General features: G+C 46.6%; 1 protein-coding gene across 1 annotated transcript in view; it reads right to left on the minus strand.

Moving 5' to 3' along the window:
* Window positions 1-26,399, minus strand: part of LOC124031275 (receptor tyrosine-protein kinase erbB-3-like) — a 64,048-nt gene that overhangs the window by 31,591 nt on the left and 6,058 nt on the right. The window contains exons 2-9 of the mRNA XM_046342337.1: window positions 16,726-16,880; window positions 13,908-14,094; window positions 13,355-13,480; window positions 12,451-12,513; window positions 12,208-12,326; window positions 11,924-12,065; window positions 11,593-11,706; window positions 11,356-11,473 (exon numbers count right to left, since the gene is read on the minus strand). Coding sequence (XP_046198293.1) covers window positions 11,356-11,473; window positions 11,593-11,706; window positions 11,924-12,065; window positions 12,208-12,326; window positions 12,451-12,513; window positions 13,355-13,480; window positions 13,908-14,094; window positions 16,726-16,880 — 1,024 coding nt within the window. The remainder of the gene's footprint in view (window positions 1-11,355; window positions 11,474-11,592; window positions 11,707-11,923; window positions 12,066-12,207; window positions 12,327-12,450; window positions 12,514-13,354; window positions 13,481-13,907; window positions 14,095-16,725; window positions 16,881-26,399) is intronic.

Raw genomic sequence — 26,399 nt, forward strand, 5'->3', positions numbered from 1 at the left:
AGTGAGGTCCATTGAAAGGTGAACACATCAAGTTGACATTACTGTGCCATTTTGCATATGTATACAGCAGCAGTCAAAAGTTAGGACACATCTACTCATTCCAAGGTTTTTCTTTATTTTTTACTGTTTTCTACATTGTAGAATCAAAACTATGACATAACACATGGAATCATGTAGAAACCAAAAAAGTGTTAAAACAAATGAAAATATATTTAATATTTGCCTTAATGACAGCTTTGCACACTCTTGGAATTCTCTCAACCAGCTTCACCTGGAATGTTTTTCCAACTGTCTTGAAGGTGTTCCCACATGTCCCGGAGGGGATGGCTGCCCTTTTATTGGCTCTTAACCAACTGTGCAATTATTATTTTTGTTCCCGTGTTGTTTGTGAATTATTTTGTACATACATAATGTTGCTGCCACCTTACCTTCTCTTATGACAGAAAATAGTTTCTGGACATCAGAACAGCGATTACTCACCTCGAATTGGACAATGAATTTAATGAGTCGGATGGGAAGGATATACTCCAAACGCCCTCATTCCTGTCCTTCGCTGGAAATAGAAACTGATATTTTGTGGAAAGAGATCGGGGTGCCTTGTGAGGATCATGCTAATCTGCCTTTGCCATCCGTACTGCTAGCCAACGTTCAATCGCTGGAAAATCATTGGGATGAACTGAAAGCAAGTATATCCTACCAACGGGACATTAAAAACTGTAATATCTTACGTTTCACAGAGTCGTGGCTGAACGACGACATTAATAACATACAGCTTGCAGGTTATACACTATCGGCAGAATAACACAGCAGCCTCTGGTAAGACACAGAGTGGGAACCTATGCATATTTGTAAACAACAGCTGGTGCACGATATCTAAGGAAGTCTCGAGGTTTTGCCCGCCTGAGGTAGAGTATCTCATGATAAGCTGTACACCACACCATCTACCTAGAGAGTTGTCATCTGTATTTTTCATAGCTGTCTGCATACCACCACAGACTGATGCGGGCACTAAAAGCTCACTCAATGAGCTGTATGTCACGCCCCGATCTGTTTCATCGGTCCTTGTGATTGTCTCCACAACCCCTCCAGGTGTCGCACATCTTCCCCATTATCCTCTTTGCATTTATATCTGTGTTCTCTGTTGCCAGTTCGTCTTGTTTGTCAAGTCAACCAGCGTTTTTCCCCAGTCTCTCTTTTTCTCGCCCTCCTGGTTCTGATCCTTGCCTGTCCACCTGCTTGACTATTCTGCCTGTCCCTTACCCTGCTTGCCGTCCTGTACCTTTGCCCCTACTCTAGATTACCGACCTCTTCCTGACCCTGAGCCTGCCTGCCATCCTGTACCTTTGCCCCACCACTCTGGATTATCGAACCCTGCCTGCCTTGCACTGTCGTTTGCCTGCCCGTTACTGTAATAAACATTGTTACTTCAACACAGTCTACATTCCGGTCTTACCTGAAATGTTATAGTACGAACTGGCCATGACTTAACCAGCAGACTTGGACCAGCTCTGCAATATCATCTTCTCCCAAGGAGCCACCATTGGCAGGCATAAGGAGTTGCTTCGCGGTCTGATGGAAGGGTTTCAGGCCGTGGCTGAAAGTCACGACCTAGCTTTGGACGCCTGGTACCCCAGCTGGTAGCAGCACCCTCACCCCGGTTTCCCGGGAACCCCACTTACCACCCCCGGAGCCCTACGATGGAGATTCCAGAACCTGCTGGGCCTTTCTGTCCCAGTGCTCCCTTGTTTTCAAGCTGCAGCCTTCTTCGTTCCCCTTGGACCGCTCGAGGATAGCGTACATCATTACGCTGGTGTCCGAGGAGGCACTCACCTGGGTCACGTTGGTGTGGGAGCAACAATCCACCATCTGCCTCAGTCTGGAGGTATTCGTGGTCGGAGGTGACAAAAGTTTGAGGCGCCGGTGTCAAGGGGAGCAGCTGCCCAGAGGTTACTCCAGCTTTGGCAGGACTCCCTCAGTGTGGCTGACTATGCGGTGGATTTCCACACGCTAGCAGCGGAGGGTGCCTGGAACCCGGAAGCGCTGTTCGACACTTTCCTGCACGGAATATCGGAGGAAGTAAATGACGAGCTTGCAGCCCGGGAACTATTGATGGATCTCGACTCACTCATTGACCATCCGGCTCGATGGATGGCTATGGGAACGTAGGAGGGAGAAGAGGTCTGATTGCTGTCCCAATCTCTCACGCAAGGATCCCACCTTGCATCTGATGGACTCAGGAAGTCCCCGGCGTCTACGTCCCAGACTGCCAGTTTACCTCTTCCCAAGCCAAAGCAACTCGGCAGGGCTAGGCTGTCTCCAGCCGAACGCGTATGCAGACTTATTACCCAGAGTCTGTATTGTGGTACTGCCAACCATTATGTGTCTGTCTGTCCCTTCAAAAGACCTAGCTAATTGGTAGGGATGAGTACTCTGGTGGGTCCTAAGACAATTTAGCTTCTCCCCCCTAATCTCCCCCCTCTCCATGCCACCCTGCTGTGGGGGGGGGGGGGGTATGAGTCTTACGGACATTTCCCTGGCGTCCGAGCTGGGCATCCCCACTCAACCCCTCTCTTTCCCATGAATGTTAGAGCGCTAGACGGGCGTTCTATAGGCCGGGTCACCCACCATACCACCTCCATCAACCTACGAGTGTCGGGAACCACAGCGAGACGATCCAATTCCTGCTAATTGATTCTCAGCAGGTTCCTTTGTTATTGGGATTCTCTTGGCTCCAGTGACACAATCCCTCGATTGACTGTCTATTGGTGCCATTGTGGGCTGGAGCCCGTTCTGCCCCGGACATCTCCGCCATTCCCGCGGTGTATCAGGACCTCCGGGAGGATTCAGTAAGGCCCGGGCCACTTTGCTTCCGCAACACCCACCGGTACCCAAGGATGTTAAGCTGGATGTGCTGGCACACCGCTATAGCCCCTCTGGATTACCGACCTATGCCTGACCTGACCATGAGCCTGCCTGCCGTTCTGTATTTTTGACCCACCACTCTGGATTGTCAGCCCCTGCCGTCCTTGACCTGTTGTTTGCCTGCCCCTGTTGCTGTAATAAACATTGTTACTTCAACACAGTCTGAATTTGGGTCTTACCTGAACCGTTGTAGTATACCGCCATAAGCAAACACGAAAACGCTCATCCAAAGGTGGCACTCCTAATGGCCAGGGACTTTAATACAGTGAAACTTAAATCAGTTTTACCTAATTTCTATCAGCATTTTAAATGTGCAACCAGAGGGAAAACAACTCCTTTACTCCACACAGAGTGCAAAGCTCTCCCTCGCCCTCCATTTGGCAAATCTGACCATAATTCTATCCTCCTGATTCCTGCTTTCAAGCAAAAATAAAAGCAGGCAGCACCAGTGACTTTGTCTTTAAAAAAGTGGTCAAATTAAGCAGATACTAAACTACAGGACTGTTTTGCGGAGTACACCACATCAGTCACTGGCTTCATCAATAAGTGTATCGATGGAGTCGTCCCCACAGTGACTGTAAGTACATACCCCAATCAGAAGCCATGGCTTAAAGGCAACATTTGCACTGAGCTAAAGGGTAGAGTTGCCGCTTTCAAGGAGCGGGACTCTAACCTGGAAGCTTATAAGAAATCCTGCTATGCCCTCTGACGAACCATCAAACAGGCAAAACTTCAATACAGGACTAAGATTGAATCGTTCTACACCGGCTCCGACGCAAACTATTACAGACTACAAAGGGAAGCACAGCCGAGAGCTGCCAAGTGATACGAGTCTACCAGACGAGCTGAATAACATGAATGAGAGCATCAGTTTTTCCAGACTACTGTGTGATCCCGCTCTCCTCAGCCGATGTGAGTAAGACCTTTAAACAGGTCAACATTCACAAGAGCGCAGGGCTAGACGGATTACCAGGACAGGTACCCCGAGCATGCGCTGACCAACTGGCAAGTGTCTTCACTGACATTTTCAACCTCTCCCTGCCTGAGTCTGTAATACCAACATGTTTCAAGTAGACCACCATAGTCCCTGTGTCCCAAGAAAACAAAGGTAGCCTGCTTAAATGACTACCGACCCATAGTATGCACGTCTGTAACCATGAAATGCTTTAAAAGGATGCTCATAGCTCACATCAACACCATTAATGTTATGCAGGTGAATGAGGACCCAAAAGCGACTTGGCGAAAACAGAGTCTTTAATCCAGTTTAAGGAAATAGCAATACTCCTAGACAAATCGGAGCGGTAAATAAAGCAAAAAAACAATTTCACTCGTAATCACGAGAACTGACTGGAGACTCGGTAATAAACTGCAGGTTGCCTCGGGAAGGCACTTGACCGTAGCAGACTCAGACACCTGCTCACCACGCAGCATCTGAGGGAAACACGACACGACGATACAAAGACACAGCACGGTGAACAATATACAAGGATCCGACAGGACAGAAACGGAAAACAAGGGGAGAAATAGGGACTCTAATCAGGGGAAAAGATAGGGAACAGGTGTGGGAAGACTAAATGATTGATTAGGGGAATAGGAACAGCTGGGAGCAGGAACGGAACGATAGAGAGAAGAGAGAGAGGAAGGGAGAGAGAAAAAGGGGAACGAACCTAAAAAGACCAGCAGGGGAAAACGAACAGAAGGAAAAGCAAAATGACAAGACAATATAAGACAAAACATGACAGTACCCCCCACTCACCGAGCGCCTCCTGGCGCACTCGAGGAGGAATCCTGGCGGCAACGGAGGAAATCATCAATCAGTGAACGGTCCAGCACGTCCCGAGACGGAACCAAACTCCTCTCCTCGGGACCGTAACCCTCCCAATCCACTAAGTATTGGTGACCCCGTCCCCGAGAATGCATGTCCATGATCCTACGTACCTTGTAAATAGGTGCGCTCTCGACAAGGACGGGAGGGGGAGGGAAGACGAACGGGGTGCGAAGAAAGGGCTTGACACAGGAGACATGGAAGACAGGATGGACGCGACGAAGATGTCGCGGAAGAAGCAGTCGCACAGCGACAGGATTGACGACCTGGGAGACACGGAACGGACCAATGAACCGCGGAGTCAACTTACGAGAAGCTGTCGTAAGAGGAAGGTTGCGAGTGGAAAGCCACACTCTCTGGCCGCAACAATACCTTGGACTCTTAATCCTACGTTTATTGGCGGCTCTCACAGTCTGTGCCCTGTAACGGCAAAGTGCAGACCTCACCCTCCTCCAGGTGCGCTCACAATGTTGGACAAACGCTTGAGCGGAGGGAACGCTGGACTCGGCAAGCTGGGATGAGAACAGAGGAGGCTGGTAACCCAGACTACTCTGAAACGGAGATAACCCGGTAGCAGACGAAGGAAGCGAGTTGTGAGCGTATTCTGCCCAGGGGAGCTGTTCTGCCCAAGACGCAGGGTTTCTGAAAGAAAGGCTGCGTAGTATGCGACCAATCGTCTGATTGGCCCTCTGCTTGACCGTTAGACTGGGGATGAAACCCGGAAGAGAGACTGACGGACGCACCAATCAAACGACAGAACTCCCTCCAAAACTGTGACGTGAATTGCGGACCTCTGTCTGAAACGGCGTCTAACGGGAGGCCATGAATTCTGAACACATTCTCGATGATGATTTGTGCCGTCTCCTTAGCGGAAGGAAGTTTAGCAAGAGGAATGAAATGTGCCGCCTTAGAGAACCTATCGACAACCGTAAGAATCACAGTCTTCCCCGCAGACAAAGGCAGACCGGTAATGAAGTCTAGGGCGATGTGAGACCATGGTCGAGAAGGAATGGGGAGCGGTCTGAGACGACCGGCAGGAGGAGAGTTACCTGACTTAGTCTGCGCGCAGTCCGAACAAGCAGCCACGAAACGGCGCGTGTCACGCTCCTGAGTCGGCCACCAAAAGCGCTGGCGAATAGAAGCAAGAGTGCCTCGAACACCGGGATGACCAGCTAACTTGGCAGAGTGAGCCCACTGAAGAACAGCCAGACGAGTGGAAACAGGAACGAAAAGAAGGTTACTAGGACAAGCGCGCGGCGACGCAGTGTGCGTGAGTGCTTGCTTAACCTGTCTTTCAATTCCCCAGACTGTCAACCCGACAACACGCCCATAAGGAAGAATCCCCTCGGGATCAGTAGAAGCCACAGAAGAACTAAAAAGACGGGATAAGGCATCAGGCTTGGTGTTCTTGCTACCCGGACGGTAAGAAATCACAAACTCGAAACGAGCGAAAAATAACGCCCAACGAGCTTGACGAGCATTAAGTCGTTTGGCAGAACGGATGTACTCAAGGTTCTTATGGTCTGTCCAAATGACAAAAGGAACGGTCGCCCCCTCCAACCACTGTCGCCATTCGCCTAGGGCTAAGCGGATGGCGAGCAGTTCGCGGTTACCCACATCATAGTTGCGTTCAGATGGCGACAGGCGATGAGAAAAATAAGCGCAAGGATGAACCTTATCGTCAGACTGGAAGCGCTGGGATAGAATGGCTCCCACGCCTACCTCTGAAGCGTCAACCTCGACAATGAATTGTCTAGTGACGTCAGGAGTAACGAGGATAGGAGCGGACGTAAAACGTTCTTTTAGAAGATCAAAAGCTCCCTGGGCGGAACCGGACCACTTAAAACACGTCTTGACAGAAGTAAGAGCTGTGAGAGGGGCAGCAACTTGACCGAAATTACGAATGAAACGCCGATAGAAATTAGCGAAACCTAGAAAGCGCTGCAACTCGACACGTGACCTTGGAACGGGCCAATCACTGACAGCTTGGACCTTAGCGGAATCCATCTGAATGCCTTCAGCGGAAATAACGGAACCAAGAAAAGTAACGGAGGAGACATGAAAAGAGCACTTCTCAGCCTTTACGTAGAGACAATTCTCTAAAAGGCGCTGGAGAACACGTCGAACGTGCTGAACATGAATCTCGAGTGACGGTGAAAAAAATCAGGATATCGTCAAGGTAGACAAAAACAAAGATGTTCAGCATGTCTCTCAGAACATCATTAACTAATGCCTGAAAAACAGCTGGTGCATTGGCGAGACCAAACGGCAGAACCCGGTACTCAAAATGCCCTAACGGAGTGTTAAACGCCGTTTTCCACTCGTCCCCCTCTCTGATGCGCACGAGATGGTAAGCGTTACGAAGGTCCAACTTAGTAAAGCACCTGGCTCCCTGCAGAATCTCGAAGGCTGATGACATAAGGGGAAGCGGATAACGATTCTTAACCGTTATGTCATTCAGCCTCGATAATCCACGCAGGGGCGCAGAGTACCGTCCTTCTTCTTAAAAAAAAACCCCGCCCCGGCCGGAGAGGAAGAAGGCACTATGGTACCGGCGTCAAGAGACACAGACAAATAATCCTCGAGAGCCTTACGTTCGGGAGCCGACAGAGAGTATAGTCTACCCCGAGGAGGAGTGGTCCCCGGAAGGAGATCAATACTACAATCATACGACCGGTGAGGAGGAAGGGAGTTGGCTCGGGACCGACTGAAGACCGTGCGCAGATCATGATATTCCTCCGGCACTCCTGTCAAATCGCCAGGTTCCTCCTGAGAAGTGGGGACAGAAGAAATGGGAGGGATGGCAGACATTAAACACTTCACATGACAAGAAACGTTCCAGGATAGGATAGAATTACTAGACCAATTAATAGAAGGATTATGACATACTAGCCAGGGATGACCCAAAACAACAGGTGTAAAAGGTGAACGAAAAATCAAAAAAGAAATAGTCTCACTGTGGTTACCAGATACTGTGAGGGTTAAAGGTAGTGTCTCAAATCTGATACTGGGAAGATGACTACCATCTAAGGCGAACATGGGCGTAGGCTTGTCTAACTGTCTGAAAGGAATGTCATGTTTCCGAGCCCATGCTTCATCCATGAAACAACCCTCAGCCCCAGAGTCTATCAAGGCACTGCATGTAGCACCCGAACCGGTCCAGCGTAGATGGACCGACATAGTAGTACAGGATCTAGATGGAGAGACCTGAGTAGTAGCGCTCACCAGTAGCCCTCCGCTTACTGATGAGCTCTGGCTTTTACTGGACATGAATTGACAAAATGTCCATCAAATCCGCAATAGAGACACAGGCGGTTGGTGATCCTCCGTTCCCTCTCCTTAGTCGAGATGCGAATACCTCCCAGCTGCATGGGCTCAGTCTCTGAGCCAGAGGAGGGAGATGGTTGCGATGCGGAGCAGGGAAACACCGTTGACGCGAGCTCTCTTCCACGAGCTTGGTGACGAAGATCTACCCGTCGTTCTATGCGGATGGCGAGAGCAATCAAAGAGTCCACACTGGAAGGAACCTCCCGGGAGAGAATCTCATCTTTGACCACTGCGTGGAGTCCCTCCAGAAAACGAGCGAGCAGCGCCGGCTCGTTCCAGTCACTAGAGGCAGCAAGAGTGCGAAACTCTATAGAGTAATCCGTTATGGATCGATCACCTTGGCATAGGGAAGCCAGGGCCCTAGAAGCCTCCCTACCAAAAACTGAACGGTCAAAAACCCGAATCATCTCCTCTTTAAAGTTCTGGTAATTGTTTGAACAATCAGCCCTTGCCTCCCAGATAGCTGTGCCCCACTCTCGAGCCCGGCCAGTAAGGAGTGAAATGACGTAAGCAACCCGAGCTCTCTCTCTAGAGTATGTGTTGGGTTGGAGAGAGAACACAATATCACACTGGGTGAGAAAGGAGCGGCACTCCTTGGGCTGCCCGGCGTAGCAAGGTGGGTTATTAACCCTAGGTTCCGGAGGCTCGACAGACCAGGAAGTAACAGGTGGCACGAGACGAAGACTCTGGAACTGTCCAGAGAGGTCGGAAACCTGAGCGGCCAGGTTCTCCATGGCATGACGAGCAGCAGACAATTCCTGCTCGTGTCTGCCGAGCATGGCTCTTTGGATCTCGACGGCAGTGTACGAGCGTCTGTAGTCGCTGGGTCCATTCTTTGGTCGGATCCTTCTGTTATGCAGGTGAATGAGGACCCAAAAGCGACTTGGCGAAAACAGAGTCTTTAATCCAGTTTAAGGAAATAGCAATACTCCTAGACAAATCGGAGCGGTAAATAAAGCAAAAAAACAATTTCACTCGTAATCACGAGAACTGACTGGAGACTCGGTAATAAACTGCAGGTTGCCTCGGGAAGGCACTTGACCGTAGCAGACTCAGACACCTGCTCACCACGCAGCATCTGAGGGAAACACGACACGACAGGGCGATACAAAGACACAGCACGGTGAACAATATACAAGGATCCGACAGGACAGAAACGGAAAACAAGGGGAGAAATAGGGACTCTAATCAGGGGAAAAGATAGGGAACAGGTGTGGGAAGACTAAATGATTGATTAGGGGAATAGGAACAGCTGGGAGCAGGAACGATAGAGAGAAGAGAGAGAGGAAGGGAGAGAGAAAAAGGGGAACGAACCTAAAAAGACCAGCAGGGGGAAAACGAACAGAAGGAAAAGCAAAATGACAAGACAATATAAGACAAAACATGACAATTAATCCCAGAAACCCTAGACCGACTCCAATTTGCATACCGCCCCAACAGATCCACAGATGATGCAATCTCTATTGCACTCTACACTGCCCTTTCCGACCTGGACAAAAGGAACACCTATGTGATAACGCTATTCATTGACTACAACTTAGCAGTCAACACCATAGTGCCGTCAAAGCTCATCACTAAGCCAAGGACCCTGGGACTAAACACCTCCCTCTGCAACTGGATCGTGGACTTGACTCCAACACCATCATTAAGTATGCAGATGACACAACAGTGGTAGGCCGGATCACCGACAATGATGAGACAGCCTATAGGGAGGAGGTCAGAGACCTGACCATGTGGTGCAAGGACAACAACCTCTCCCTAAATATGATCCAGACAAAAGAGATGATTGTGTACTACAGGAAAAGGAGGACCTAACACATCCCCATTATCATCGACGGGGCTGTAGTGAAGCAGGTTGCGAGCGTCAAGTTCCTTGGCGTCCACATCACCAACAAACTAACATGGTCCAAGCACACCAAGACAGTCGTGAAGAGGGAACGACAAAACCTATTCCCCCTCAGGAGACTGAAAAGATTTGGAATGGGTCCTCAGATCCTCAAAAGGTTTTACAGCTGCACCATCGAGAGCATTCTGATGGAATGCATCATTGCCTGGTATGGTAACTGCTCGGCCTCCAACCGCAAGGCCCTACAAAGGGTAGTGCGTATGGCCCAGTACATCACAGGGGCCAAGCTTTCTGCCATCCAGGATCTCTATACCAGGCGGTGTCAGAGGAAGGCCCTAAAAATTGTCAAAGACTCCAGCCTCCCTAGTCATAGACTTTTCTCTTTGCTACCGCACGGCAAGCAGTACCGGAGCACCAAGTCTAGGTCCAAGAAGCTTCTAAACAGCTTCTACCCCCAAGCCTGAACATTAATCAAATGGCTACCCAGGCTATTTGCATTGCCCCCACCCTCTATGCTGCTGCTACTTTCAGTTATTATCTAGTCACTTTAATAACTTTACCTACATGTACAGATTAACTTAGTTACCTCGACACCGGTGTCCCTGCACATTGACTCTGTACCTGTACCCCTGTATATAGCCCTACTATTGTTATTTACTGCTGCTCTTTAATTATTAGTTATTCTTCGGGAATTTTCTTACAACTGCATTGCCCGGTTAAGGTCTTGTAGGTAAGCATTTCACTGTGCCTGTTGTATTCGGTGCATGTGACACATACAATTGGATTTGATTTTTATTTGTTTGCCTCAAATGCATGAAGAAGGAAAGAAATTCCACAAATTAACTTTTAATAACAAGGCACACCTGTTAATTGAAATGTGTGGTCCTTCTGTAGCTCAGTTGGTAGAGCATGGCGCTTGTAACGCCAGGGTAGTGGGTTCGATTCCTGGGACCACCCATACGTAGAATGTATGCACACATGACTGTAAGTCGCTTTGGATAAAAGCGTCTGCTAAATGGCATATATTATTATATATATTATATTCCAAATAACTACCTCATGAAGTTGGTTGAGAGAATGCCAAGAGTGTGCAAAGCTGTCATCAAGGCAATTTAACACTTTTTTGGTTACTACATGATTCCATGTGTTATTTCATTGTTTTGATGTCTTCACTACTATTCTACATTGTAGAAAATAGTAAAAATAAATAAAAAACTTTGAATGAGTAGATTTACTGGTACTGTATATATTTAAGTATTTTGTATGTTTATTGGATAGAAAGAGATAGAGCTGAAAGGTAGGAGAGAGAGTGCTGTAAAAACATTGGGCCAGATTGGAACCTGAGCTGGTAGCAATACATCATACATGTGCTCCAGAGGCAGCTAGACTACCCCATGCCATGCCATTGTGATAGAATATTGCTGCTGTCACTCACCCTTTAATCCCGGTGACCAGGAAGTGAAGGCTACCCTGGATCTTGGTGCAGTTGATGAAACTGTCAATGTTCTGAGAGTCCACTGTCTGCCTGGAGGCTGTGCCTGTTCCTTGACAAGCTAGAGATTTGAGGAGAGGAGAAAGGAGAAGAGAAAAGGGCAGGTTGCTGGAGTAGAAGACTCTCTATAAAGCAATGATAGTTGAAGGGTGTATGTGTGGGCACTGGACAGCCGGGTACCTTTGGGACAGAGGCCTCCACAGGGCTCACACCTCTTCACTCCTTTCTTCTCCATCTCCGTCTTATAAGAAGGGCAGCTGCTCACACACGAGCTCCCGTCCACCACAAAATTAGCTGAGGAGGAATGTAATGTGAGAGAGAAAGAGTGGGGCAGAGGGACAGGTAAAGGGAGAAAACCAAATCATTACAATCCACAGGGAAATCCACAGGAAGATTGGACCCTGCTAGAAAATTGATAGATTGAATGAGGATAATGAGTGAGACATGATGGTCATGACCAGGAGTTGACTGGTGAGGAGAAGTGGGGAGAGCATGCTGTGTGTGGACTCACTGGGGCACTGGGCCACACAGATGGAACTGTACTGGTACTTGGCGCTGGGGTTGGGCTCCAGTTTGAAGGTGTGCTTGTTGTAGATGAGAGTCTGGGGACACTGGGGCACACAGGAGCCTGAGTTGTTGAAGTTACGGCAGGCCTGGATAGAGAAAAAACACAGTTATATGATACTGTATGCATTGCTTAGTAGTATAGTTTTAACCCACAAATTTCTATGCAATGACTATCACAGCTACTTTTAAGACTTCTTTGCGGTGTGTTTGTGTGTATAGCAAACTCACAAAGCAGTCGGTGTCCAGGGGTCCGGTGCAACCTCCTGCACACTCCATATGACAGCATTCACTAGGACTCCTCCCAAAGCAGCGGCCATTACACTGAGGGGCACACACTGTCTTCGTCACTGGGGGGGCAGAGAGATAGATAGAGAGAACTTTGAGCCAAGCAAACTGACTGAGCTGGGTTGTAGGAAGCGAAGCTATCTAGTGTTGTCAGAAAATGAGAGCCAGGGGTCAAAAGTGACTCACAGCTCTGGCAGGTGTCATTCCTGGGCCCCCAACATGGACCGCCGCATGCCTCATCACACGGCTCTGAAAAACATGTTAGACATTTTAGAAAATGTAGAAACTACATCACACAAAAACATAGAAGACGGCCAGCATCCCGGAGTCGCCTCTTCACTGTTGACATTGAGACTGGTGTTTTACGGTTACTATATAATGAAGCTGCCAGTTGAGGACTTGTGAGGTGTCTGTTTCTCAACCTAGACACTCTGATGTACTAGTCCTCTTGCTCAGTTGTGCACCGGGGTCTCCCACTCCTCTTTCTATTCTGGTTAGAGTCAGTTTGCGCTGTTCTGTGCAGTGAGTAGTACACAGCTTTGTACCAGATCTTCAGTTTCTTGGCAATTTCTTGCATGGAATAGCCTTCATTTCTCAGAACAAGAATAGACTGACGTGTTTCAGAAGAAAGTTCATTGTTTCTGGCCATTTTGAGCCTGTAATCGAACCCACAAATGCTGATGCTACAGATACTCAACTAGTCTAAAGAAGGCCAGTTTTATTGCTTCTTTAATCAGCACAACAGTTTTCAGCTGTGCTAACATAATTGAAAAATGGTTTTCTAACGATCAATTAGTCTTTTAAAATGATAAACTTGGATTAGCTAACACAACGTGCCATTGGAACACAGGAGTGATGGTTGCTGATAATGGGCCTCTGTATGCCTATATAGATATTCCATAAAATAATCTGCCATTTCCAGCAACAATAGTTATTTACAACATTAACAATGACTACACTGTATTTTCTTTCAAAAACAAGGACATTTTTAAGTGACCCCAAACTTTTGAACAGTAGTGTATATAGTAGCAGTCCTAGCACTAATCTGAATACATGTCATGTACTACCATCTACCTCCTGCTATACTCACGTTCAGGCCCGTTCTCGTTGATGATGACTTCAGAGTCTCCATCCTTCACTATGTCCAACCAGTTCACCTGAGGGGTATAGCTCAGGAACTTATTCTGAATGATCTGCACCCCTCCCTCCAGTATCTCTTTGGAACACACACACACATACACACACACACAAAGGAAGACGAACAATTAGTTTAACAGACCAGAACACGTTGGTGAGTAACCAAATCAAAACGGTCACAAATTTGTATTTCTCTCTCCGCAGTGCCTCCTCTCATCTCTCATGCTACAGTTGGGAATTGAAATTTGAATTTCATTGTACTTCCTGGATTGACTGGAATTAACCCCAATCCTGCTACTGAAGTTCATATGGTAGTTGGCATGTGGACCATGATAACCATGTTGCTGTTCATGATGATGATGTGTATCACTTAAAGACTTATCTTCATCACAATAAAAAAATGTGTGTGTGTGTGTGTGTGTGTGTGTGTGTGTGTGTGTGTGTGTGTGTGTGCGTGCGTGCGTGCGTGCGTGCGTGCGTGCGTGCGTGCGTGCGTGCGTGCGTACCTGTGAGGTGTGTGAGGCCCAGCTCCTTCAGTCCGTGTTGGCCGTCCTTTTGGTAGTTGACGAGGACAGCCAGAGCAAAGCGATCCTCGTACAGAGTGGTGCCTCTTATGACACGGAGCTGGTCCAGCGGGAGCCGGCTGAACTGGTTAATGGCAATGAGGATGTAGCCCGTCACTTCTCTAATAGACTATGGGGGAGAAGAGGTCAGGGAAGAAGGAAAGAGGAAAAGAGAAAGCGGAAAGAAAAAGGTGAACTGTAGACGGAAACAGGATACTGAGATGTTCCTCATTGTTGATCTTGGAGAGCTGCAGTGTGAGCAGGCATTTGTCACCTGATTCAATTGAATCAACTACACATCAAGACCTTGATTTGCTCAATCAGGTGTGTTAGAACTGGGCTGGGAAAAAAAGCCTGCATGCAAGTATCCCTCTAGTATGCGGAGTAAAGAACATTTATGTAGCGCAGTGGTTCCCAAACTTTTTATAGTCCCGTAACTGCTTGTTGCAATTTCGATGAGGCTCTCGTGTTTAGATATCGGTAAGTGGACTGGAGGCAGGGCATGACAGGGATAACAAATCCAGTTGTTTGTGTCGTCCGTTTCAGGGAAGTACCTGCGTAATTGTGCACCCAGCTCACTCAGGTGCTTCGCTATATCACATTTGACATTGTGCGTAAGCTTGAATTAATTTGCGCACAAAAAAATCATACAATGATGGAAAGACCTGTGTGTTGTCCTTGTTAATGCAGACAGAAAACAGCTCCAACTTCTTAATCCGAGCCTCAATTTTGTCCCGCACATTGAATTAAATTGAGGAGAGTCCCTGTAATCCTAGATTCAGATCATTCAGGCGAGAAAAAACATCACTCAGATAGGCCAGTCGTGTGAGAAACTCTCATCATGCAAGCGGTCAGACAAGTGAAAATTATGGTCAGTGAGAAAAGTTTTAGCTCATCTCTTGATAAAAAAAACAACATGTCAATACTTTGCCCCTTGATAACCAGGCACTTCTGTCATATGTAAAAGCGTTACATGGTTGAGAAAGAGTTCAGGGGCCTTGCTTTAACAAAGTTAATAATTTTCACTGTAGTGTCCAAAACATCTTTCAAGCTGTCAGGCATTCCTTTGGCAGCAAGAGCCTCTCGGTGGATGCTGTAGTGTACCCAAGTGGCGCCGGGAGCAACTGCTTGCATGCGAGTTACCACTCCACTATGTCTCCCTGTCATGGCTTTTGCGCCATCAGTCTAGATACCAACACATCTTGACCACCAAAGTCCATTTGATGTCACAAAGCTGTCCAGTATTTTAAAAATATCCTCTCATGTTGTCCTGGTTTGCAGTGGTTTGCAGAAGAAGATGTCTTCCTTAATTGACCCAGAGGCAAAAGAAACGTACAGCTATTTGGGTGAAGTGGTGGCACTTAAAAATTAAAGAGGAGCATATCATTTACTGGCTTGTATGCGAAGTGTTGTTTGATGGCATTGTCTGTATAGTTTTTTGGCCTTTTCCCCAAGCATTGTGCCAGCCATATCTGCGGCAACAAGAAAAATGAAGTCCTCCACAATAGTATGGGGCTTTCCTGTCCTAGGGACTTGGTAGCTCACCATATAAGACGCTTCTAGCCCCTTCTTATTAATGGTATCTGTTGCTGTTATACATGTCTTACTACTCAAAAGGCTTTATTCTCGCTCAAAAAACTCATGTGGCTTATTTTTTAAATTGTCATGTTTCGTTTCTAAATGCCTGCGCAAGAGTGAAGGTTTCCCGCGAGAGAGTAACGGTTAATGTGATTGGCTGTTTATTATTTGACTAGGCTACCTGTATTTGACATTGTGTTGTTATTTCACTGAACACTAGATGGTTGATTTTTATTCTTGGCAGTGAAACGAGGCTACTCAGGCGAGAAAAAAACCTCACCGAAATGTATAGCCCCATTGGAAAATATAAATGTACTGTTTGAAAATGTGAAGAATTATATATATATTTTTATATACATATTTTTTAAAATATGAATCACATTTTTATTTGGTGTATCTCCGACAGCATTGCATACGCGTGCCCCAGTTTGGGAATACCTGATGTAGCGGATCATGTACTGTATGGTAGCCTGACATCTTAATTCTAAAATTCAACAACTTTGACTACAACATCACAACAGCCCTCTTACTCTCTCACTCATCAATTGTTACCATGACAGCCGTAACATTAGGTAACTACAGTACAGATGTGGGATCTTAATTTGATCACCCTGTTGCAGGAGAACTTGTAGTGTATTTGAGGTTTAAAAAGGCTTTTGAATGTATCAACTCCTACAAAGAAATGTCCATTAATTATAATCCACATAATATTTTACACTTCCTGTTGCTGCAGGATCATTTTCCTGCTGTACCAAACTGGCTCAAATTAAGATCCTATACCTGTGCCATGACAGATAAACTAGTTACAGGCAGAGGCATATACAGTATATGGCTCTGTTTACAGATAACTAACTGGTTTTCATGGGTTTTGTGTTAAGTTACCATGGCTGTGTGATCAGTTACCATGGCCGCGTCACAGTGATAAAGGATTCACAGGGGAATGTAAGAGGACTCATTGTGTACAGGAGACAGTGACATCATCCACAAGAGACACACAATGATAAAATATCTGTGTTGTTCTCTGTGCCCCAGAGGGAAGTGTGGCCTGACATGTCTGATTGTGTGTTTAGTGTTGGCACTATATATATAGACTTCTATTGACTGGAGTAGATGATACATTCTCCTGGTGCAAGACACACACATACACACCTGTTGCCATTCATCCACCTGTTCATCCCCTCACCTGAAGAAAGGTGAAGTCCCTCCAGTGTTCCATCATGGTGATCTCCAGGTTACCCATGACGATCTCACAGCCACTGTACATCTCCTTCATTAGCGTGTACTGCGTCTGTGAACTTCCTGTCACGCTTAGTGCATTTTGGGTGCCGGAGCATATCACTGGGGGAAAGATGGGTAAAGACAGTTCTTCAGTTTTAAGGATTTCAATTTTTAACTCTAGCCTATGTTGTTGTTGTACTGACACATTTTGTGTAGTTTTGATGTAACACATCAGGTCACAACTTACAGTCAAATCTGACTATGACTAATACATGTTAGTGCTAGGAATAATAAATAACTTGTTCACGTTTCCTTCTCATTCCCTTTAGGCTAGTGCTACATATAATACAGTGACTGACTGTCTCTGGGGCAGACCTACAAGGCCTTGTTAATTGTGGACTGTAGGAGTCCAGTCCTTTTCCCTTTCAATGTCATTGCAACTGAGACTGTTTTGCTAATCAAATCTTAGCCAGATGTCCAAAGAGAGAGAGAGAAAAAGTGAAAGAGGGAGAGAGGAAGGAAGAGAGGCTAACTGGATAATAACATGTGTTTTTTAATTGTAGTTGCTGTTGCTGTTCCATTAATATTTTTCCATATATATCAATAAGTTATTTATTCACAGATTCACAGACAGATATGTCTCTAAGAACAAGATATACTGTGTTGGGTTTGATGGGACATTGAACTTTAACTAACATGAGGTACTGTAAATAGACCATGTTGTCAAGTTCATTTGCACTTTTTACATGTTGTCTATGTGCTGTGTTCCTGTGCTCTCACAATTATCTGAAATAAATGTTCAGCATTAAATCTGGCGACTGTGAGGAGTCACACAGACATGTGCTAGGAGTGTGTTAACATGTACTAGTTAATTCGCTTCACACAGGAAATAACAATCAGTAAAAGCTAGCAGGTGATTCTGGAGAGAGTAGCATAGTGTGTGAACAGTCCAATGAGCAGGCCCAGACATCATAAAGCAGTAAAGCAGAGATAATAGACACTTTATTGTGTTTGTGAAGGAAAGAGAGCAAGAGAGAGAGAGAGAGAGAGAGAGAGAGAGAGAGAGAGAGAGAGAGCAAGAGAGAGAGAGAGAGAGAGAGAGAGAGAGAGAGAGAGAGAGAGAGAGAGAGAGAGAGAGAGAGAGAGAGAGAGAGAGAGAGAGAGAGAGAGAGAGAGAGAGAGAGAGAGAGAGAGAGAGAGAGAGAGAGAGAGAGAGAGAGAGAGAGAGACGAAGGACGGGGTTTCAAATAGTGTTAGGTTCAGAGAGAAATGATAGTTTCTTAAGGCTCATCACAATATTTCCCTGTGAATGGATGTTAGAGAAAGAGAGAGGGTGTATGTGGGGGGGGGTCACAGGTGCTGACTCTAGTATGGAGGAATGTGAACACACACAGAGCCAGACAGTGCACACTGACTCTACCTTGTTAGAGGGTCAAGGGACATTCCTGAACACTAATTTAGCAGCGTGCTACATTAGACCAGTGCTCTTCTATCCTGGTCCTGGACACCCACAGGGTTGCACATCTTTGCTATAGCCCAGCATTTGCATACATGTGCAACCCGCATTGTGAGGTTGCATGAGAGTAATAAACATGTAAAAAACAAGGATCAGAAATTATTATATACTGAACCACCAACTACATCCAAGGTGTACAAGTTAAAGTCAAGCACAGTGTACTGTAGGAGTTCTGTTCAGCTCAATTTGGACCATGGACTTTGTGCAATGTATACACATTTGGTCATTGGAAACCCATTAGATTGTAATTATGTTCTTATGTGTACATTTCCCAATGAGAACCATGTTATCACTACCCCACCTAGGTTAAGCGCTGGGAGAAGCCTGAGCTGGGTCACTGCTATCAGTAGATGGCTTAAAGCTGTTGACACTCAACCAGTTCAATTGCCTGTTGAGAAATAGTCCTGTGCACCTGCACATGTACACCCAGGCACACACAATCACTAAAGTATACAATCACCACACAAACTCTAATGTGTATGCAGGCACAATAATTGAACACAAAGAAATGAAGGATCCATGTATACCAGGTCATCAGATGAAAAAGAACACACATACAAAATGTTCCATCACAGTAATTTACATTAACACACACACAAATACACAGACAGGCAGAGCAACATGCATGTTCAAATATTGCTGGAGAAGTGAAGAATCTGAATGGGCTGATTAGGTGGGTTCCCTTGGTATTGAGACACTTCAGTATTTGCAGATGGCAGACAGAGAGATGGAGAGGGGTGGAAGAGTTCACAGAAAACTCACACACAGTAACCTAACATGCTTGGAAACATTACTGCCATAGACAGTAACCTAACACGCTTGAAAACATTACTTCGATAGACAGTAACCTAACATGCTAGAAAACATTACTGCCATAGACAGTAACCTAACACGCTAGAAAACATTACTGCCAGACAGTAACCTAACACGCTATAAAACATTACTGCCATAGACAGTAACCTAACACGCTTGAAAACATTACTTCCATAGATAGTAACCTAACACGCTAGAAAACATCACAGCCATAGATAGTAACCTAACAGCTAGAAAGCATTACAGTCATAGGCAGTAACCTAACACGTTTGAAAACTGCCATAGACAGGAAACTAACATGTTTGAAAACTGCCATAGACAGGAAACTAACACGTTTGAAAACTACCATAGACAGGAAACTAACACGTTAGAAAACATTACTGCCATAGATAGTAAACTAACACGCTAGAAAACATTACTGCCATAGATAGTAACCTAACACACTAGAAAACATTACTTCCATAGACAGTAACCTAAAGCGTTAGAAAACATTACTGCCATAGACAGTAACCTAACACTCTAGAAACATTACTGCCATAGACAGTAACCTAACACTCTAGAAACATTACTGCCATAGACAGTAACCTAACACGTTTGAAAACATTACTGCCATAGATACGGTCTGTCGCTTCTCAGTTGTTTCCTCTACAAATCCAGTTATTCCGTTTTGAACATTAATAAACTCTGTTTCGGTCTCTTTCACCTGTGACCGGTTCGGGCGCTACCATGAAACTAACACGTTTGAAAACATTACTGCCATAGATAGTAACCTAACACGTTTGAAAACATTACTGCCATAGACAGTAACCTAACACGTTTGAAAACATTCCTGTCCTAGACAGTAACCTAACACGTTTGAAAACATTACTGCCATAGCCAGTTGCCTAACACTCTAGAAACATTACTGCCATAGACAGTAACCTAACACGTTTGAAAACATTACTGCCATAGATAGTAACCTAACACGTTTGAAAACATTACTGCCATAGATAGTAACCTAACACGTTTGAAAACATTCCTGTCATAGACAGTAACCTAACACGTTTGAAAACATTACTGCCATAGATAGTAACCTAACACGTTTGAAAACATTACTGCCATAGCCAGTTGCCTAACACTCTCGAAACATTACTCAGTCCTTGATTAGGTTTAGTTGTAATTTTCATTAATGTTTCCAATGTTTTAAAACTCAAAAAGTGGAGTGGAAAGAAAAGGGAAGAAAAGAACGACAAGAAAGAAAAGAGGGAGGAGGAGATAAACACGTTTTATAAAGTGATATAAACGATGGATGAGGTAAACAGAAACTTGGCTCAGGACACCAAGAGATTACCTCATACCTTAGAGGTCTATTCCCACAAACATGCCTCACTGAGATGTATGTTTTTTATTACTTTGGTACTATATTCACAAGTATATGGTGAATTTTAAAAACGTGTAATGCAGTCTGTCTTAAATTAAAAACCTTTCATTGTGCATTTATTTTGTTTGTAAACATCTTTCACCACACAACCACTGATATACACACACCAATATAAGTTTACTATGAAATATAATGAGTATTGTATTGATATTGTATTACAGCACTGTAGGAGCTGGAAAAACATGCATTTCGCTACACCTGCTGTAACTGTCATGTTTTGTCTTATATTGTCTTGTCATTTTGCTTTTCCTTCTGTTCGTTTTCCCCCTGCTGGTCTTTTTAGGTTCGTTCCCCTTTTTCTCTCTCCCTCCCTCTCTCTCTTCTCTCTATCGTTCCGTTCCTGCTCCCAGCTGTTCCTATTCCCCTAATCAATCATTTAGTCTTCTGATTAGGTTTAGTTGTAATTTTCATTAATGTTTTCCACCTGTTCCCTATCTTTTCCCCTGATTAGAGTCCCTATTTCTCCCCTTGTTTTCCGTTTCTGCCCTGTCGGATCCTTGTATATTGTTCACCGTGCTGTGTCTTTGTATCGCCCTGTCGTGTCGTGTTTCCCTCAGATGCTGCGTGGTGAGCAGGTGTCTGAGTCTGCTACGGTCAAGTGCCTTCCCGAGGCAACCTGCAGTTTATTATCGAGTCTCCAGTCAGTTCTCGTGATTACGAGTGGAATTGTTTTTTATGCTTTATTTACCGCTCCGATTTGTCTAGGAGTATTGCTATTTCCTTTAACTGGATTAAAGACTCTGTTTTCGCCAAGTCGCTTTTGGGTCCTCATTCACCTGCATAACAGTAGGATCCGACCAAAGAATGGACCCAGCGACTACAGACGCTCGTAACACTGCCGTCGAGATCCAAGGAGCCATGCTCGGCAGACACGAGCAGGAATTGTCTGCTGCTCGTCATGCCATGGAGAACCTGGCCGTTCAGGTTTCCGACCTCTCTGGACAGTTCCAGAGTCTTCGTCTCGTGCCACCTGTTACTTCCTGGTCTGCCGAGCCTCCGGAACCTAGGGTTAATAACCCACCTTGCTACTCCGGGCAGCCCAAGGAGTGCCGCTCCTTTCTCACCCAGTGTGATATTGTGTTCTCTCTCCAACCCAACACATACTCTAGAGAGAGAGCTCGGGTTGCTTACGTCATTTCACTCCTTACTGGCCGGGCTCGAGAGTGGGGCACAGCTATCTGGGAGGCAAGGGCTGATTGTTCAAACAATTACCAGAACTTTAAAGAGGAGATGATTCGGGTTTTTGACCGTTCAGTTTTTGGTAGGGAGGCTTCTAGGGCCCTGGCTTCCCTATGCCAAGGTGATCGATCCATAACGGATTACTCTATAGAGTTTCGCACTCTTGCTGCCTCTAGTGACTGGAACGAGCCGGCGCTGCTCGCTCGTTTTCTGGAGGGACTCCACGCAGTGGTTAAAGATGAGATTCTCTCCCGGGAGGTTCCTTCCAGTGTGGACTCTTTGATTGCTCTCGCCATCCGCATAGAACGACGGGTAGATCTTCGTCACCAAGCTCGTGGAAGAGAGCTCGCGTCAACGGTGTTTCCCTGCTCCGCATCGCAACCATCTCCCTCCTCTGGCTCAGAGACTGAGCCCATGCAGCTGGGAGGTATTCGCATCTCGACTAAGGAGAGGGAACGGAGGATCACCAACCGCCTGTGCCTCTATTGCGGATTTGATGGACATTTTGTCAATTCATGTCCAGTAAAAGCCAGAGCTCATCAGTAATCGGAGGGCTACTGGTGAGCGCTACTACTCAGGTCTCTCCATCTAGATCCTGTACTACTATGTCGGTCCATCTACGCTGGACCGGTTCGGGTGCTACATGCAGTGCCTTGATAGACTCTGGGGCTGAGGGTTGTTTCATGGACGAAGCATGGGCTCGGAAACATGACATTCCTTTCAGACAGTTAGACAAGCCTACGCCCATGTTCGCCTTAGATGGTAGTCATCTTCCCTGTATCAGATTTGAGACACTACCTTTAACCCTCACAGTATCTGGTAACCACAGTGAGACTATTTCTTTTTTGATTTTTCATTCACCTTTTACACCTGTTGTTTTGGGTCATCCCTGGCTAGTATGTCATAATCCTTCTATTAATTGGTCTAGTAATTCTATCCTATCCTGGAACGTTTCTTGTCATGTGAAGTGTTTAATGTCTGCCATCCCTCCCATTTCTTCTGTCCCCACTTCTCAGGAGGAACCTGGCGATTTGACAGGAGTGCCGGAGGAATATCATGATCTGCGCACGGTCTTCAGTCGGTCCCGAGCCAACTCCCTTCCTCCTCACCGGTCGTATGATTGTAGTATTGATCTCCTTCCGGGGACCACTCCTCCTCGGGGTAGACTATACTCTCTGTCGGCTCCCGAACGTAAGGCTCTCGAGGATTATTTGTCTGTGTCTCTTGACGCCGGTACCATAGTGCCTTCTTCCTCTCCGGCCGGGGCGGGGTTTTTTTTGTTAAGAAAAAGGACGGTACTCTGCGCCTCTGCGTGGATTATCGAGGGCTGAATGACATAACGGTTAAGAATCGTTATCCGCTTCCCCTTATGTCATCAGCCTTCGAGATTCTGCAGGGAGCCAGGTGCTTTACTAAGTTGGACCTTCGTAACGCTTACCATCTCGTGCGCATCAGAGAGGGGGACGAGTGGAAAACGGCGTTTAACACTCCGTTAGGGCATTTTGAGTACCGGGTTCTGCCGTTTGGTCTCGCCAATGCGCCAGCTGTTTTTCAGGCATTAGTTAATGATGTTCTGAGAGACATGCTGAACATCTTTGTTTTTGTCTACCTTGACGATATCCTGATTTTTTCACCGTCACTCGAGATTCATGTTCAGCACGTTCGACGTGTTCTCCAGCGCCTTTTAGAGAATTGTCTCTACGTGAAGGCTGAGAAGTGCTCTTTTCATGTCTCCTCTGTTACTTTTCTCGGTTCCGTTATTTCCGCTGAAGGCATTCAGATGGATTCCGCTAAGGTCCAAGCTGTCAGTGAGTGGCCCGTTCCAAGGTCACGTGTCGAGTTGCAGCGCTTTCTAGGTTTCGCTAATTTCTATCGGCGTTTCATTCGTAATTTCGGTCAAGTTGCTGCCCCTCTCACAGCTCTTACTTCTGTCAAGACGTGTTTTAAGTGGTCCGGTTCCGCCCAGGGAGCTTTTGATCTTCTAAAAGAACGTTTTACGTCCGCTCCTATCCTCGTTACTCCTGACGTCACTAGACAATTCATTGTCGAGGTTGACGCTTCAGAGGTAGGCGTGGGAGCCATTCTATCCCAGCGCTTCCAGTCTGACGATAAGGTTCATCCTTGCGCTTATTTTTCTCATCGCCTGTCGCCATCTGAACGCAACTATGATGTGGGTAATCGCGAACTGCTCGCCATCCGCTTAGCCCTAGGCGAATGGCGACAATGGTTGGAGGGGGCGACCGTTCCTTTTGTCGTTTGGACAGACCATAAGAACCTTGAGTACATCCGTTCTGCCAAACGACTTAATGCTCGTCAAGCTCGTTGGGCGTTATTTTTCGCTCGTTTCGAGTTTGTGATTTCTTACCGTCCGGGTAGCAAGAACACCAAGCCTGATGCCTTATCCCGTCTTTTTAGTTCTTCAGTGGCTTCTACTGATCCCGAGGGGATTCTTCCTTATGGGCGTGTTGTCGGGTTGACAGTCTGGGGAATTGAAAGACAGGTTAAGCAAGCACTCACGCACACTGCGTCGCGCGCGCTTGTCCTAGTAACCTTCTTTTCGTTCCTGTTTCCACTCGTCTGGCTGTTCTTCAGTGGGCTCACTCTGCCAAGTTAGCTGGTCATCCCGGTGTTCGAGGCACTCTTGCTTCTATTCGCCAGCGCTTTTGGTGGCCGACTCAGGAGCGTGACACGCGCCGTTTCGTGGCTGCTTGTTCGGACTGCGCGCAGACTAAGTCAGGTAACTCTCCTCCTGCCGGTCGTCTCAGACCGCTCCCCATTCCTTCTCGACCATGGTCTCACATCGCCCTAGACTTCATTACCGGTCTGCCTTTGTCTGCGGGGAAGACTGTGATTCTTACGGTTGTCGATAGGTTCTCTAAGGCGGCACATTTCATTCCTCTCGCTAAACTTCCTTCCGCTAAGGAGACGGCACAAATCATCATCGAGAATGTGTTCAGAATTCATGGCCTCCCGTTAGACGCCGTTTCAGACAGAGGTCCGCAATTCACGTCACAGTTTTGGAGGGAGTTCTGTCGTTTGATTGGTGCGTCCGTCAGTCTCTCTTCCGGGTTTCATCCCCAGTCTAACGGTCAAGCAGAGAGGGCCAATCAGACGATTGGTCGCATACTACGCAGCCTTTCTTTCAGAAACCCTGCGTCTTGGGCAGAACAGCTCCCCTGGGCAGAATACGCTCACAACTCGCTTCCTTCGTCTGCTACCGGGTTATCTCCGTTTCAGAGTAGTCTGGGTTACCAGCCTCCTCTGTTCTCATCCCAGCTTGCCGAGTCCAGCGTTCCCTCCGCTCAAGCGTTTGTCCAACGTTGTGAGCGCACCTGGAGGAGGGTGAGGTCTGCACTTTGCCGTTACAGGGCACAGACTGTGAGAGCCGCCAATAAACGTAGGATTAAGAGTCCAAGGTATTGTTGCGGCCAGAGAGTGTGGCTTTCCACTCGCAACCTTCCTCTTACGACAGCTTCTCGTAAGTTGACTCCGCGGTTCATTGGTCCGTTCCGTGTCTCCCAGGTCGTCAATCCTGTCGCTGTGCGACTGCTTCTTCCGCGACATCTTCGTCGCGTCCATCCTGTCTTCCATGTCTCCTGTGTCAAGCCCTTTCTTCGCACCCCCGTTCGTCTTCCCTCCCCCCTCCCGTCCTTGTCGAGAGCGCACCTATTTACAAGGTACGTAGGATCATGGACATGCGTTCTCGGGACGGGGTCACCAATACTTAGTGGATTGGGAGGGTTACGGTCCTGAGGAGAGGAGTTGGGTTCCGTCTCGGGACGTGCTGGACCGTTCACTGATTGATGATTTCCTCCGTTGCCGCCAGGATTCCTCCTCGAGTGCGCCAGGAGGCGCTCGGTGAGTGGGGGGGTACTGTCATGTTTTGTCTTATATTGTCTTGTCATTTTGCTTTTCCTTCTGTTCGTTTTCCCCCTGCTGGTCTTTTTAGGTTCGTTCCCCTTTTTCTCTCTCCCTCCCTCTCTCTCTTCTCTCTATCGTTCCGTTCCTGCTCCCAGCTGTTCTTATTCCCCTAATCAATCATTTAGTCTTCCCACACCTGTTCCCTATCTTTTCCCCTGATTAGAGTCCCTATTTCTCCCCTTGTTTTCCGTTTCTGCCCTGTCGGATCCTTGTATATTGTTCACCGTGCTGTGTCTTTGTATCGCCCTGTCGTGTCGTGTTTCCCTCAGATGCTGCGTGGTGAGCAGGTGTCTGAGTCTGCTACGGTCAAGTGCCTTCCCGAGGCAACCTGCAGTTTATTATCGAGTCTCCAGTCAGTTCTCGTGATTACGAGTGGAATTGTTTTTTATGCTTTATTTACCGCTCCGATTTGTCTAGGAGTATTGCTATTTCCTTTAACTGGATTAAAGACTCTGTTTTCGCCAAGTCGCTTTTGGGTCCTCATTCACCTGCATAACAGTAACATCTGCTAATCTTTGTACGCAACCAAAAAACTTTGATTTGTTACATAATAGTCATCATCATAGTAGTACATTCGAGTACATATCATACTTTTTATGTTTGGTATTTGGTATTTTGGAATGTTGGTCCACAGAAAACATGACATAATACAGAACATTAATAAACAAGAACAGCTCAAGGACAGAACTACATCAATTTACAAATGGCACACATAGCCTACATATCAATACATACACATAAACTATCTAGGTCAAATAGGGGAAAGGCGTTGTGCCGTGAGGTGTTGCTT

Source organism: Oncorhynchus gorbuscha, linkage group LG03 (assembly GCF_021184085.1).
Source record: "Oncorhynchus gorbuscha isolate QuinsamMale2020 ecotype Even-year linkage group LG03, OgorEven_v1.0, whole genome shotgun sequence".
Lineage (NCBI taxonomy): Eukaryota > Metazoa > Chordata > Actinopteri > Salmoniformes > Salmonidae > Oncorhynchus > Oncorhynchus gorbuscha.